Genomic DNA, 15,443 nt, shown 5'->3' on the forward strand with positions numbered 1-15,443 from the left:
TCTAGTAAACAATCTCCTATTATAATGGAAGATAAGTCATACCTAAAATGTGTTCCTTACGCTAGTGCAATTGGCTCTTTAATGTACGCCATGGTGTGTACACGTCCAAATATTTCACAAGTGGTTAGTGTTGTTAGTAGATTCATGATAAATCCGAGAAAGGAACATTAGGTAGATGTGAAATGAAAATTAATATACTTAAAGGGTACCATTGACACATGTTTATGCTTTGGTAGAGATACATGTCAGTTAAACAACTTTATTTATTCTGATTATGCTGGTGATCTATATAAAGGATGATATACTACATGTTATGTATTTAAAATATATTGTGTTCCCGTTAGTTGGAGATCAATGTTATAATCTAGAATAACAATGTCTACTATAGAGGCCGAGTACATGGTCTTAACAGAAGGAGTAAATGAAGCATTGTGGTTATGGAGTCTTCTAAAAAAATTGGGGATTAAGCAAGAATATGTGGATTTGAGTTGTGACGGCCAAAGTGCGATTCATTTGACTAAGAATTAGGTTCATCATGCTTGCACCAAACATATCAATGAAAGATATCATTTTGTACGGGATGTCATAGTGAAATATCATATTTCTCTTATGAAGGTACACATTGATGAGAATCCTATAAACATGTTAACCAATGATGTCTCAGGTAGTAAGTTGCAACATTGCTTGAACTTGCTAAGTATTATTTCCTATTCGTCCAAAACTTGAATATTTCAAATTATGAACAAAGGTGAAGAATTGTGAAAATATTTAGCAAAACCTAAATATATAAATAAGTAAAATAGAAATGAAAAATTCTCCTGGAAGTAATAATAGGAAAGTAATTTTGTGGATTATCTTTCCGTGTGAAATTTCATTTTCATAATTTATTGTGTATAAAATACAATATAAACTAAGCATGACTTTATTCAAATCATTAACAACAAACAATTTTGTTCCTCTCTTCACTTTTTTACATTATAAGAGTGAATTTTTTAAATATATATTTTATTTATAATGTTGTACAAAAGATTTTCATACGATGATTTGTTAAATTCACATTATTTAAAAATAAATAAATAATTAATTTTAAATATAAAAATATGAAAGAGAGATTAAAACCGTTTAATTTTAAAATAGATAAATTGATTTCGTGAATCATACTAAATAAGGAGACAAAAACTAATTTAATTTTTAATTTTTAAAATTTATTTTTTATTTTAAAGTCTTGTTAGTTTTTTTAAATAATAATTAAAAAAACGGTGATGTTTAAACATTTAAAAATAAAAAGCAAACAAATAATTCATCTTATTTGTAAAAAGCTCTGATTAATCGATTTTAGCCAATTAGCATCAATTCTTATTATTTGGGGTTGTGCCAAGTAAATATTTCTCTCAAATCAATTATCTCTAGGATTCTTGATTTGATTGGTTCAAACAACAGGTATTCTTTTTCTTACTAAACACTCACAGAACACATTCTCATTTTACCATCATCAAATACAATAATTAAAAAAAGTTTCTCCAACTATTTTATTGTTTACTTAACGAGTAATCTTTACTTTGCCTCAGCATTCGTGCAATATAAGTAAGCCAAGAATATCACAACCAAGCTCTACACACACATTCCCTACTTCATATTCAAGCTCTTATATCCCTTATACCTTACCTCAAAGTTAATCAAATTCAAAATCACTCATACAATGGTGACTCCAAAACATAGTTCTCAAAATTTTGCAATAATGTTTCTTATTTTCTTCATCACAATTAGTGCTTACACATCATTTGCTTCTCAACCACTAGACATTGAAATCAAATGTGGATCATGTCCTTGTGGTAATCCTTGCGGCGAGCAAATGACCCCGCCGCCGCAACCTCCTCCTACACCACCACCAGAATCGCTACCACTTCCGTATTCCTCTCCACAGACTAATAATCCACCACCGCCGCCACCACCACCATCATATCCACCTCCACCGCCTCCACGATCGCGACCACCTCCAACACCACCTCCGCCGAGGTTCATATACGTATCGGGCGAGCCTACGGAAGTATACTACTATTACTCTGCTGCCCAAAACAGAGCTGTTGGGTTAATGCTGGTTTTAGCTTGCTTGGGAGCAAAGCTAATCATTGAATTTGGGTAACTTCATGAAGCTTATCTAAATCATTAGGAAAAAAAGTTCGATTATTTTTGTTCGTTGTTCTTGTTCATGTTCATCCCAATTTTATTTTTCATATTTTGATATATTATTTAATTTTAATGCCATTGTTTTATTTTTCTCTCCCTATATAAACTTTCTTGAACAAAAATGTCTTTTTGCGCTATGCGGTCGTGGAAAGACTTTTACAATTTCGGTCAATTCAAATATTATAATAGTGATTGAAGTTGTCGTAGAATGAATTAATAACAATTTCTTTTCATCAAACATAAATAATACTATCGTATTGATCCGTTTCAAACCATTTTGTCATAGCCGGTATTTTGTGATATATTCTCTTATAACTCATAATTGCATAGAGTGCAGAGACAGTTTTATTACAGTAATAAATCAAACACTTATTATTAAGCCAAAGAAGTACCTACTTAAAAATAAAGAAAATAGTTCAACATTCTTAAGTAATCAAACTACGACTATGTTTTTCAATGGTAACTCTGAATGTGGCTTCTCTATGTTAAGCAAATGCCTATTAGAATCTTATATTCATAAAACTAACAAAAAGTTAGTTAAATTCAAAGTTGAAAACAGTTTCATCCTCCGTCAAATCTTAACCGTTAGATTAATTTAAACATCGAGAATGTTAACCTTACTGTCGTTACATGTGCACTCATACGCGCGCGGGCACATACAAATAAAAAGATATTGTTGGGTGCTTACCGCTCTTTCGTCTGTGGAGATTGCTGAAACGACAAACAATAAGAGAAAACTGGTAATGATTTCAAGAACTAAAGATTGAGCATTTGAGCCAACTGGTACGGTTCCAAAATAAGTTTCGGATGTGATCTCAAACATTAAAGATAATGTGCCACTTGCAAGTATTGATGCAAACAACTGAGCAAGAATGTATAGTGGAGCCTACATGTACAAAAATCATCCGAGACAAAATTTAACTTGAAACTCGTCTTGAACACATCGATTTAAGAGATTAGTCTATGCGATTGCGTGTCAACAAATAAAATTTATACGATTAATGACAAGAATGAAACTACCTCTTTAATTGAGATACGGCGAAAGATGGCCCAAGTGATGGTAACAGCAGGGTTGAAGTGGCCTCCAGAGATATGACCAACAAAGTAACACATTACCATTACAATAAGTCCCCAAGTGATACAAATCCCTGGAAATGTCACAGAGCCATAGATCTTATTCACTGCTATAACACCACACCGAGCAAATATCACAAAATATGTTCCAATGAATTCTGCAACCACCTAGTCACAATCAAGACAAAAAAAATTAATCAATAAAGCATTTGTCAATTTTTATTTTGCAACATTATAAAAGCAATTGATATGTAACATGTATGATCGTCTTAAATTTTTGGATGTATGTTGATTAACGATGATTCAACTATGACTAAACTATTAAGGATCCTATTTAAAACACTGTGTTATAGTCCATCTGCGCATGTTCAAAAACGACTCTGGTAATGTGATTAATATTTTTGAAGTTCATGAGCCAAGTGAAAGTTACCTTTTGTATCAAGGTTATGGTATGGTTTGATGAACAACGTTGCATGACGTTAGTGTTGCTTTCTTCAACACTTGAAGTTTCATCTTCTTGGTTGCCTTCGGAATTTTTGGCATTTGATGCTAATTTTCCAAATTAATAGCAATTTAAAAGATTTGATAGTTTTAATATTAGGAAGTTATAATATGTATCTTAAGTGGTAGATTTTATATAGCAATATCAATTTTTTTCTAAAGTAAGTATCAAGTGATTTTTTTTTTGGATATTTATTAAATAAAATAAAGGATTTTGGTATTTTTTTTTTGGATACATAAAGATGTCAAAAAATAAAATCAAGGTATTGCGAGTACATTTCAATTAGATTATAGTATTTTACATATGAAAAATACGTTTAAATGCATATTTGACGACTATATATATATATATATATATATATATATATATATATATATATATATATATATATATATATATATATATATATATATATATAAATTTCTTTCTAAAGTAACTATAAAATGATTTTTTTTTTGGATATGTAATAAATAAAATAAGGGGTTATGATATGTTTTTTTCTTAGATAAGTAAAGATGTCGAAAAATAAAGTCTAAGTATTGCGAGTACATTTCAATTAAATTATGGTATTTTACATTTGAAAAGTAGGTATAAATGCACATTTAACGATTATATAACAATATTAATTTCTTTCTAAAGTAACTACCAAGTGATTTTTTTTTGGGTATATAGTAAATAAAATAAGGGATTATGATATTTTTTTTCTTAGATAAGTAAAGATGTTAAAATATAAAGTCAAGATATTGCGAGTACACTTCAATTTGATTATGGTATTTTACATTTGAAAAGTAGGTTTAAATGCAATTTTGACGATTATATAGCAATATCAGTTTCTTTCTAACTATTAAGTGACATTCTCTCTTTGAATATGGAGTAAAAAAAAAGGAGTTTTGGTGTTTTTTTTATATGTAAAAATGTTAAAAAATAAAGTCAATGTATTACAAACACACTTCAATTAGATTGTGGTATTTTACATTTGAAAAATATGTTTTAATCCACTTTTGACGATTATATAGCAATATCGGTTTTATTTCTAGATTAACTATCAAGCAATTTTCTTTTTTTTGGATAAGTAGTAAATAAAATAACGGATTCTGAAATTTTCTTTTTCATGGATAAGCAAAGATGTCAAAAACTAAAGTCAAGGTATTACGAGTACACTTCAATTAGATTATAGTATTTTACATTAAAAGAGTAGGTTTAAACTCACTTTTGACGATTATATAGCAATATCAATTTCTTTCTATAGTAACTACCAAATGATTTTCTTTTTTTGGATATGTAATAAATAAAATAAAGGATTATGGTATTTCTTTTTTCTTGGATTAATAAAGATGTCAAAAAATAAAGTCAATGTATTGTAAGTAAACTTCAATTAGGTTACAGTATTTTACATTTGAAAAGTACGTTTGAATACACTTTTGACGGTTATATAGCAATATCAATTTCATTATAGAGTAATTATAAAGTGATTTTCTTTTTTTGGAAATGTAGTAACTAAAATAAGCGGTTATGATATTTTTTTTTAGATAAGTAAAGACGTCAAAAAATAAAATCTAGGTATTGCGAGTATATTTCAATTAAATTATGATATTTTACATTTGAAAAGAAGACTTAAATTCACTTTTGACGATTATAGAGCAATATCAATTTCTTTCTAGAGTAACTACCAAATGATTTTTTTTTGGATATGTAGTAAATAAAATAAAGGGTTATGGTATTTCACTTTTCTTAGGTAAATGAAGATGTCAAAAAATAAAGTTAACGTATTGCGAATACACTTCAATTAGATTATTTATTTTACATTTGAAATGTATGTTTAAATGCATTTTTGACGATTATATAGCAATATCAGTTACTTTCTAGAGTAACTACCAAGTGATTTTCTTTTTATGGATATGTAGTAAATAAAATAAGGGTTCTAGTATTTCTTTTTTTTATAAGTAGTGATGTCAAAAAATAAAGTCAATGAATTGCAAGTATACTTCAATTAGATTATGGTATTTTATATTTGAAAAGTAGAATTAAATGAGCTATTGGCGATTATATAGCACTATCAGTTTTTTTTTCTAGAGTCATTACCAAGTGATTTTCTTTTTTTGAACATGTAGTGAGTAAAATAAGGGGTTATGGTATTTTCATTTTTTGGATAAGTAAAGATATCAAAAAATAAAGTCATGGTATTGCGAGTACACTTCAATTAGATTATGAAATTTTACATTTGAAAAGTAGGTTTAAATGCACTTTTGACGATTATATAGCAATATTAGTTTCTTTTTAGAGTAACTACAAAGTGATTTTCTTTTTCGTTTTGGAAATATAGTAAATAAAATATGGGTTTATGATCTTTTTTTATAAGTAAAGATGTTAAAAAATAAAGTCAACGTATTGCGAGTACACTTCAATTAAATTATAGTATTTTACATTTAAAAAGTAGGTTTAAAGTCACTTTTGACAATTATGACGCAATATCAGTTTATTTCTAGAGTAACTATCAAATGATTTTCTTTTTTTTGGATATGTAGTAAATAAATTAAGGGGTTATGGTATTTCATTTTTCTTTGATTAATAAAGATGTCATAAAATAAAGTCAAGGTATTGTAAGTACACTTCAATTAGATTTAGATATTATTTATTTGAAGAGTATGTTTAAATGCACTTTTGACGATTATATAGCAATATCAGTTTCTTTCTAGAGTAACTACAAAGTGATTTTCTTTTTTTGGATATATATTAAATAAAACAAAGGATTATGATATCTTCTTTTTCTTGGATAAGTAAAGATGTCAAAAAATAAAGTCAAGGTATTGCGAGTACACTTCAATTAGATTATGGTATTTTACACTTAAAAATTATGTATAAATGCACTTTTGACGATTATATAACAATATCAGTTTCTTTCTAGAGTAACTACCTAGTAATTTTCTTTTTTTTGGAAATATAGTAAATAAAATAAATGGTAACTGTATTTTCTTTTATTTTGGATAAGTAAAGATGTCAAAAAACAACGTCAACATATTGCAAGTACACTTCAATTAGATTATGGTATTTTACATTTGAAAAGTATGTTTAAATGCACTTTTAACGATTATATATCAATATCCATTTATTTCAAGAGTAACTATCAAGTGATTTTCTTTTTATGTATATGTAGTAAATAAAATAAGGGATTCTGGTATTTTTTTTGATAAGTAAAGATGTCAAAAAATAAAGTCAACGTATTGCGAGTACACTTCAATTAGATTATGATATTTTACATTTGAAAAGTAGGTTTAAATGCACTTTAGACGATTATATAACAATTTCATTTTCACTCTAGAGTAGCTACCAAGTGATATTGTTTTTTTGGATATGTATTAAATAAAATAAGGGGTTATTGTATTTCTTTTTTCTTGGATAAATAAATATATAAAAAAAATAAAGTCAATGTATTAGAAGTACACTTCAATTAGATAATGACCCTTTACATTTGAAAAGTAGGTTTAAATGCACTTTTTAAGATTATATAGTAATATCAGTCTCTTTCTAGAGTAACTACCAAATGATTTTCTTTCTTTAGATATGTAGTAAATGAAATAAGAGGTTATGGTATTTCCTTTTTCTTGAATAAATAAAGTTGTCAAAAAATAAAGTCAAGGTATTACGAGTACACCTCAATTAGATTATTGTATTTTACATTTGAAAAGTAGGTTCAAATGCACTTTTGACTTTTATATAGCAATATAGTTTCTTCCTAAAGTAACTACAAAGTGATTTTCTTTTTTTGGAAATATAGTAAATAAATTAAGTGTTTTTGGTATTTTTTTAATAAGTAAAGATGTCAAAAAATAAAGTCAAGGTATTGCGAGTATATTTTAATTAGATTATGGTATTTTACAATTAAAAAGTAGGTTTAAAGTCATTTTTGATGATTATATAGCAATATCAGTTTCTTTCTAGAGTAACTACCAAATAATTTTCTTTTTTTGGATATGTACTAAATAAAATAAGGGGTTCAGGTACTTTTTTTTATAAGTAAAGATGTCAAAAAATAAAGTCAAGGTATTGCGAGTATACTTCAATTTGATTATGGAATTATACATTTGAAAAGTATTTTTATATGCACTTTTGACGATTATATAACAATATCAGTTTCTTTATAGAGTAACTACAAAGTAATTTTCTTTTTTTGGATATGTATTTAATAAAATAAGGGGTTATGGTATTTTCTTTTTCTTGGATAAGTAAACATGTCAAAAAATAAAGTCAAGGTATTGCGAGTACACTTCAATAAGATTATGGTATTTTACATTTAAAAATTATGTATAAATGCACTTTTGACGATTATATAACAATATCAGTTTCTTTCTAGAGTAACTACCTAGTAATTTTCTTTTTTTTGGAAATATAGTAAATAAAATAAGGGGTTATGGTATTTCCTTTTTCTTAGATTAATAAAGATGTCAAAAAATAAAGTCAAGGTATTGCGAGTACATTTCAATTAGATTATGATATTTTACATTTGAAAAGTAGGTTTAAATGCACTTTTGACGATTATATATCAATATGAGTCTCTTTCTAGAATAACTATAAAGTGATTTTCTTTTTTTTTGGAAATATAGTAAATAAAATAAGAGGTTCTCGTATTTTTTTTGGATAAGAAAAGATGTCAAATAATAAAGTCTAGATATTGTGAGTAAACTTAAATTAGATTATGGTATTTTACATTTGAAAAATATGTTTAAATGCACTTTTGACGATTATATAGCAATATCATTTTCACTCTAGAGTAACTACCAAGTGATATTCTTTTTCTAGATATGTATTAAATAAATTAAGGGGTTCTGGTATTTCCGTTTTCTTGGATAAGTAAAGATATAAAAAAATAAAGTCAAGGTATTGTAAGTACACTTTAATTAGATTATGGTATTTTACATTTGAAAAGTAGGTTTAAATGTACTTTTGAAGATTATATAGCAATATCAATTTCTTTCTAGAGTAACTACCAAGTGATTTTCTTTTTTCGGATATGTAGTAAATAAAATAAGAGGTTATGGTATTTCTTTTTTCTTGGATAAATAAAGATGTTAAAAAATAAAGTTTAAGTATTACGAGTACACTTCAATTATATTATAGTATTTTACATTTGAAAAGTAGGTTTACATGCACTTTTGACGATTATATAGCAATATCAGTTTCTTTTTTGAGTAACTAAAAAAAGATTTTCTTTTTTTGGAAATATAGTAAAGAAAATAAGGGTTTATGGTACTTTTTTTATAAGTAAAGATGTCAAAAAATAAAGTCAACGTATTGCGAGTACACTTTAATTAGATTATGGTATTTTATATTTAAAGTCATTTTGACGATAATATAGCAATATCAGTTTCTTTCTAGAGTAACTACCAAATGATTTTCTTTTTAGAGTAACTACCAAGTAATTTTCTTTTTTTGATATGTAGTAAATAAAAGAAGGGGTTCTGAAATATCATTTTTCATGGATAAGTAAAGATGTCAAAAACTAAAGTCAATGTATTACGAGTACACTTCAATTAGATTATAGTATTTCACATTTAAAAAGTAGGTTTAAATTCACTTTTGACGATTATAGAACCATATCAGTTTCTTTCTAGAGTAACTACCAAATGACTTTCTTTTTTTGGAAATGTAGTAAATAAAATAAAGGGTTATGGTTTTTCTTTTTTTTTGGATTAATAAAGATGTCAAAAAATAAAGTCAAGTTATTGTGAGTTCACTTCAATTACATTACGGTATTTTGCATTTGAAAAGTACGTTTGAATACACTTTTGACGGTTATATAGAAATGCCAATTTCTTTCTAGAGTAACTATAAAGTGATTTTCTTTTTTTGGAAATGTAGTAAATAAAATAAGAAGTTCTGATTTTTTTTTTGGGATAAGCGAAGACGTCAAAAAAATAAAATCTAGGTATTGCGAGTAGACTTCAATTAGATTATGATACTTTACATTTGAAAAGAAGATTTGAATTCAGTTCTGACAATTATATAGCAATATCAGTTTCTTTCTAGAGTAACTACCAAATGATTTTCTTTTTTTGGTTATGTAGTAAATAAAATAAAGGGTTATGATATTTCATTTTTCTTAGGTAAATGAAGATGTCAAAAAATAAAGTCAAGGTATTGCGAGTACACTTTAATTAGATTATGGTATTTTACATTTGAAAAGTATGTTTAAAAGCACTTTTGAGGATTATATAGCAATATCAGTTACTTTCTAGAGTAACTACCAAGTGATTTTCTTTTTGTGGATATGTAGTAAATAAAATAAGGGTTCTAGTATTTTCTTTTTTTATAAGTATAGATGTCAAAAAATAAAGTCAATGAATTGGAAGTATACTTCAATTAGATTATGGTATTTTACATTTGAAAAGTAGAATTAAATGCATTATTGACGATTATATAGCACTATGAATTTCTTTCTAGAGTCATTACCAAGTGATTTTCTTTTTTTGGACATGTAGTGAGTAAAATAAGGGGTTATGGTATTTCCTTTTTCTTGGATAAGTAAAGATATCAAAAAATAAAGTGATGGTATTGCGAGTACACTTCAATTATATTATTAAATTTTACATTTGAAAAGTAGGTTTAAGTGCACTTTTGACGATTATATAGCAATATTAGTTTCTTTTTAGAGTAACTACAAAATGATTTTCTTTTTCTTTTTGGAAAGGTAGTAAATAAAATATGGGTTTGTGACTTTTTTTTATAAGTAAAGATGTTAAAAAATAAATTCAAGGTATCGAGAGTACACTTCAAATAGGTTATGGTATTTTACATTTAAAAAATAGGTTTAAAGTCACTTTTGACGACTATATAGTAATATCAGTTTATTTCTAGAGTAACTATCCAATGTTTTTTTTTGTGTGGATATGTAGTAAATAAAATAAGGGGTTATGGTATTTCATTTTTCTTTGATTAATAAAGATGTCATAAAATAAAGTCAAGGTATTGAGAGTACAGTATTGAGAGTACACTTCAATTAGATTTAGATATTATTTATTTGAAAAGTATGTTTAAATACACTTTTGACGATTATATAGCAATATCAGTTTCTTTCTAGAGTAACTACAAAGTGATTTTCTTTTTTTGGATATATATTAAATAAAATAAAGGGTTATTATATTTTATTTTTTCTTGGATAAGTAAAGATGTCAAAAAATAAAGTCAAGGTATTGCGAGTATACTTCAATTAGATTATGGTATTTTACATTTAAAAATTAGGTATAAATGCACTTTTGACGCTTATATAACAATATCGGTTTCTTTTCTAGAGTAACTACATAGTAATTTTATATTTTTGGAAATATAGTAAATAAAATAAATGGTAATGGTATTTTCTTTTTTTTGGATAAGTAAAGATGTCAAAAAATAATGTCAAGGTATTGCGAATACACTTAAATTATATTATGGTATTTTACATTTGAAAAATATGTTTAAATGCACTTTTGACGATTATATAGCAATATCATTTTCACTCTAGAGTAACTACCAAGTGATATTCTTTTTCTAGATATGTAAATGATTATAATGTAGTGTTAACAAAGATTGTAGAAAATTCATATGCGAACCTTAACAATTCTTTCACCTCTTTATTATCGTCGCCGTCATCGCGCCGTCAACATCGTCTTCGCCGGAATGCAATTATGCCAAGAGATTATTTTCTTCAACACAAACTAAATAAGAAAAAGCCAAGTCATCTTTGCCAAGCAAAGCATGGTGGTTTGAAGATTTGGAAGCATTACCATCAAAGATGATTGAGAAACTTTTTTAGTGCATCGAATCATATAAAGATGATAACAACAATTTAATCTTTACAATAATTCTGTTGCAATATCTTAAAATAACTACTCAAACAGGAAATGCCGATTACCGAAATAACACAAAGTATGTTGCTCTTCTAGAAACAACGAGTTATGGAGTCATATTAAATATTAAAATAGGGAGGATGCAACTATAATTGAGAAGAGTGTTGAGTTGTAATGCATGGTATCGAAGCATGTTGTTGTCCAAACACCCTATTGTCGAAGTGTCGAGGAGTTAGTCTCGACATGAATTTGGTTTTAAACCTAATTTTGTAGTGTTGGCAGAATTAGGTATTTTGGAATTTTATTTTTGGGCTTTGCTTAGGGAGAAAGCAAGAAAAATCTATAAATAGGGAGTAACCCCTATTATTATATATACTTGAATTCTGCAGTTGCAAAAGTATAAAGAATCACAGTTTGTGAGCAGAGAGGAACTCTGCCAAAAATTCATCTTGTTCCTTCTCTCGATAAACCCCAACTCTTTTCTTCTCAAATCAATATTTTATTCTTTTTTTTTCATCACCATTGTGCATCGATACAATCTTGAAACCAAGGTTGGTTGATTCACTCGAGTGAAAAATGAAGAACAAGAGGAAATTTGATCAGTGTGATTGAATCTTGTTCATCAAGATTGATTCGGAATTACTAAGAGTATTAGGTTTAATTCCAACATATGGTATCTAGAGCACTGGCTAAGCGATTCCTCGAAGCATAACATGATGAATCATCTGAATGGGTATTTTCTAGCGAGTCTCCCAATTATGAAGAATCAGGATTACGAGAATTGATGCAAGCAGATAAATGTTATCTTTTGCTGTCAAGATGTTTGGGATCTTGTGAATGAGGGAGTGACACCGCTTGCAGCAAATGCGACAGGTGAAGAAAAAACTACACACAAAGAATTGAAGAAGAAAGATTACAAAACTCTCTTTATAATCCATCAATGTGTTAATTCTGATAATTTTGAAAAGGTTAGTGATGTCGAATCAGCAAAAGAAGCATGGGAAATTCTTGACAAATTGTTTGGCGGTGGAGAGAAGGTGAAAGAGGTTAGGCTACAAACTCACAAAATAATGTATAAATTGATTCAGATGGAAGACAATGAAAGCATAATTGATTTTTTCACTAAGGTTACAAAACTGGTGAATAAAATCAAGGTATATGGAGAAGTGTTGAGATCAAGATTAGTTGTTTCAAAGATCTTGAGGTCGTTGGCTCTAAAGTTCGAGCACGTGGTAGTAGCCATAGAAGAGTCGAAAGATTTGTCAACATTGACAAAGGAAGAGCTTCAAGTGACGCTTGAATCTCATGAACAAAAATGGATGAAAGAGCTACAGGCAAGTCGAAGAGTGATGTGGCTTTGCAGACACAGTCAACAAAAGAAAAGAAAGGAAAAGGGAAGTGGCTCCACAACAAAGGTAGATGAGGCTACAATATTTGACTAGTCAAAATCAGCAAGAAGGAGGTTGTTCTAACCAGAGAAGACCTCATACCAAAGCAACCAAATATGTGTAGGTAGAGGAAGAGGTGGTGGTCAAAAATCTGACAAGTCAAATTCAATGTTTCAATTTTTAGAAGTATGACCACTACTTTAGTGATTGTCCTGAAAAATAAAAGATCAAGCAAATGATGCAAAATTTGCAAAGCATGAAGAAGAAGAGATATTGTTGATGGTCACAACAAGAGATGAAGAAAGATTCCAGGACCAATGGTACTTGGACTCAGGATACTCATCACACATGACTGGTAGGAAGGGTTGGTTTGTCAACATAAAACCCTCAATGAAGAACATGGTAAAATTCACAAATGACAATACTCTAGCAATTGAAAGTATTGGTGATGTTCTTATTAGGAGAAAAGATGATAAAATGTCAGTAATCTGCAATGCATTGTACATACCAGGCATGAAGAGAAATTTGCTCAGCATATGGCGGTTAGTTGAAAAGAACTACAAAGTGTCGATTGAAGACAAGATGATGAGAGTTTTGGACTCAAGTGGAAGGTTAATCTTGAAGGAACCTATGTATCAGAATAGAACCTTCAGGATTAAACTTAATGTGATGATGCACAAGTGCCTTGCAACTGCAGCTAGCAGGGATGAATGAATATGGAACTATAGACTTGTCCATATCAACTTCAAATGAAGTGTGTTAAGACATCAGATATCTGAAAAGAAGAAATAAGATTTGAGGGTTACCATAAATCAACATTCCAAATGAAGTGTGTGGAGAATATGTGCATGCGAAGCAGCACAAGAACAACTTCAACAAGGATCTAGGAAGAAAGTCAAAGGCAATCCTTGAAGTCATATACTCTGATGTGTGTGGTCCTATCTAGGTGGATTCGATTGGAGGTAAGAGATACTTTGTCATATTCAGTCGAAAACTATGGACTTACCTGATTAACATGAAAAGCGAAGTAATTGAGGTATTTTCCAAGTTTAAATCTATGGTCGAAAGACAAAGCAGTTGAAAGCTCAAGACTCTGAGGACTCGTGGTGGTGAAGAGTATGTGTCGAAAGACTTCGACAAGCTATATGAGAAAGAAGGGATTATGCATGAGGTGGTTCCACGCTACACTCCACATCATAATGGAACAACGGAAAGGAAGAATAAAACCATCATGAACATGGCGAGAAGTATGTTGAAAGGCAAGCATTTACCTAAAGAGCTATGGGGAGAAGCTGTGTCAACTGCAACATACATTACTGAAGAGATGTCCGATGAAAAGACTAGAAGGAATCACGCTAGGAGAATGTCAGTTTGGTGTTAAGCCTAGCTTAAGTCATCTGGAGGTATTTGGATCTATGACACATAGACATGTGCCTGATTAGTTGATAAGAAAGTGTAGCACCTCAAATTTGCACCCTACCATTGTGTACATTCATTGCATACTAGGTCATAGCATTAACCATGTTCACTGTGTAACACCCTTCTAAATACCCCAAATATTTAATTAAAACAACAACAATTAAATCATACATATCAGAGTAAATATTGTCACTCAAGGGTGTCACATAACAACTTCTTCACATAATTCAACATAAAAGCAGTCATACTCAATTTTATTCGACATAAAAACTTCTTTAACAATACGCAGCGGATAAAATATTTCAACATCTGTAATTCATCAAAATTAACATTTATTCGACAATTCAAACATCCCGTCCCGATGTTACATCTATCAGAGCATGACCCTCTAACCACACTAGACTTCAAGCACTAGCTTCTACTCAACTCACTGCTCGTTACCTGAAAAATATAACTGTAAGGGTGAGTTCCTCAATCGATATAACAAATATTATAAATCATCATGTTATGTTAAGTAACTTTACACGTTAATCACCCACATCATATCATGCATTCGGTAGCAGCATATTCAACTCAACATCATATTCAAACACAACGTAAATGCAACTCAAATGAGACTCGACTCTTCATGCATGTGGTACCATTTGGAGTAAAACTCCCAACTTAAAATCATTGCCAGTTTAGTGGGCATCAAGGCATAAGCCTTCAACTTTCAACTTAAAATTTTGCCAATCCAGGCCAACGTGGTGTGAGCAAAAGCCCCATAATTTTTGCCAATCCAGGCCAACGTGGTGTGAGCAAAAGCCCCGACTTAATGCATATGAATGTATATGGCATGTACGACTTGAAAGTTCAACAACATAATAACAACGACAACATAACAGCTTTCTCAGCAACAACAACTTAAAAATCAACTTTGGCTCATCAGCCTACAACCCAGCATTTTCAACAAAACAACTTATATTCAACTTTGGCTCATCAGCCTACAACTTAATATTTTCCACAAAAACAACTTATCAACATCTTTGCATCAACATTTCACAACATAGACTC

At 29.1% G+C, this 15,443-nt stretch overlaps 2 protein-coding genes across 2 annotated transcripts in view; one reads left to right on the forward strand and one right to left on the reverse strand.

Annotated features, from left to right (window-relative positions):
- Positions 1 to 1,699: 1,699 nt before the first annotated feature.
- LOC127122081 (leucine-rich repeat extensin-like protein 3) lies at positions 1,700 to 2,143 on the forward strand. Its single transcript, XM_051052487.1, has one exon. The coding sequence runs from the start codon at positions 1,700 to 1,702 to the stop codon at positions 2,141 to 2,143; it is 444 nt and encodes a 147-aa protein (XP_050908444.1).
- Positions 2,144 to 2,667: 524 nt separating this feature from the next.
- The window catches only part of LOC127122082 (probable aquaporin NIP-type), a 65,087-nt gene continuing 52,311 nt past the window's right edge, over positions 2,668 to 15,443 (reverse strand). The window contains exons 2-5 of the mRNA XM_051052489.1: positions 3,692 to 3,810; positions 3,208 to 3,429; positions 2,876 to 3,073; positions 2,668 to 2,709 (exon numbers count right to left, since the gene is read on the reverse strand). Of these exons, the coding sequence (XP_050908446.1) occupies positions 2,668 to 2,709; positions 2,876 to 3,073; positions 3,208 to 3,429; positions 3,692 to 3,810 (581 nt within the window). The remainder of the gene's footprint in view (positions 2,710 to 2,875; positions 3,074 to 3,207; positions 3,430 to 3,691; positions 3,811 to 15,443) is intronic.

Source organism: Lathyrus oleraceus, chromosome 2 (assembly GCF_024323335.1).
Source record: "Lathyrus oleraceus cultivar Zhongwan6 chromosome 2, CAAS_Psat_ZW6_1.0, whole genome shotgun sequence".
Taxonomy (NCBI): Eukaryota; Viridiplantae; Streptophyta; class Magnoliopsida; order Fabales; family Fabaceae; genus Lathyrus; species Lathyrus oleraceus.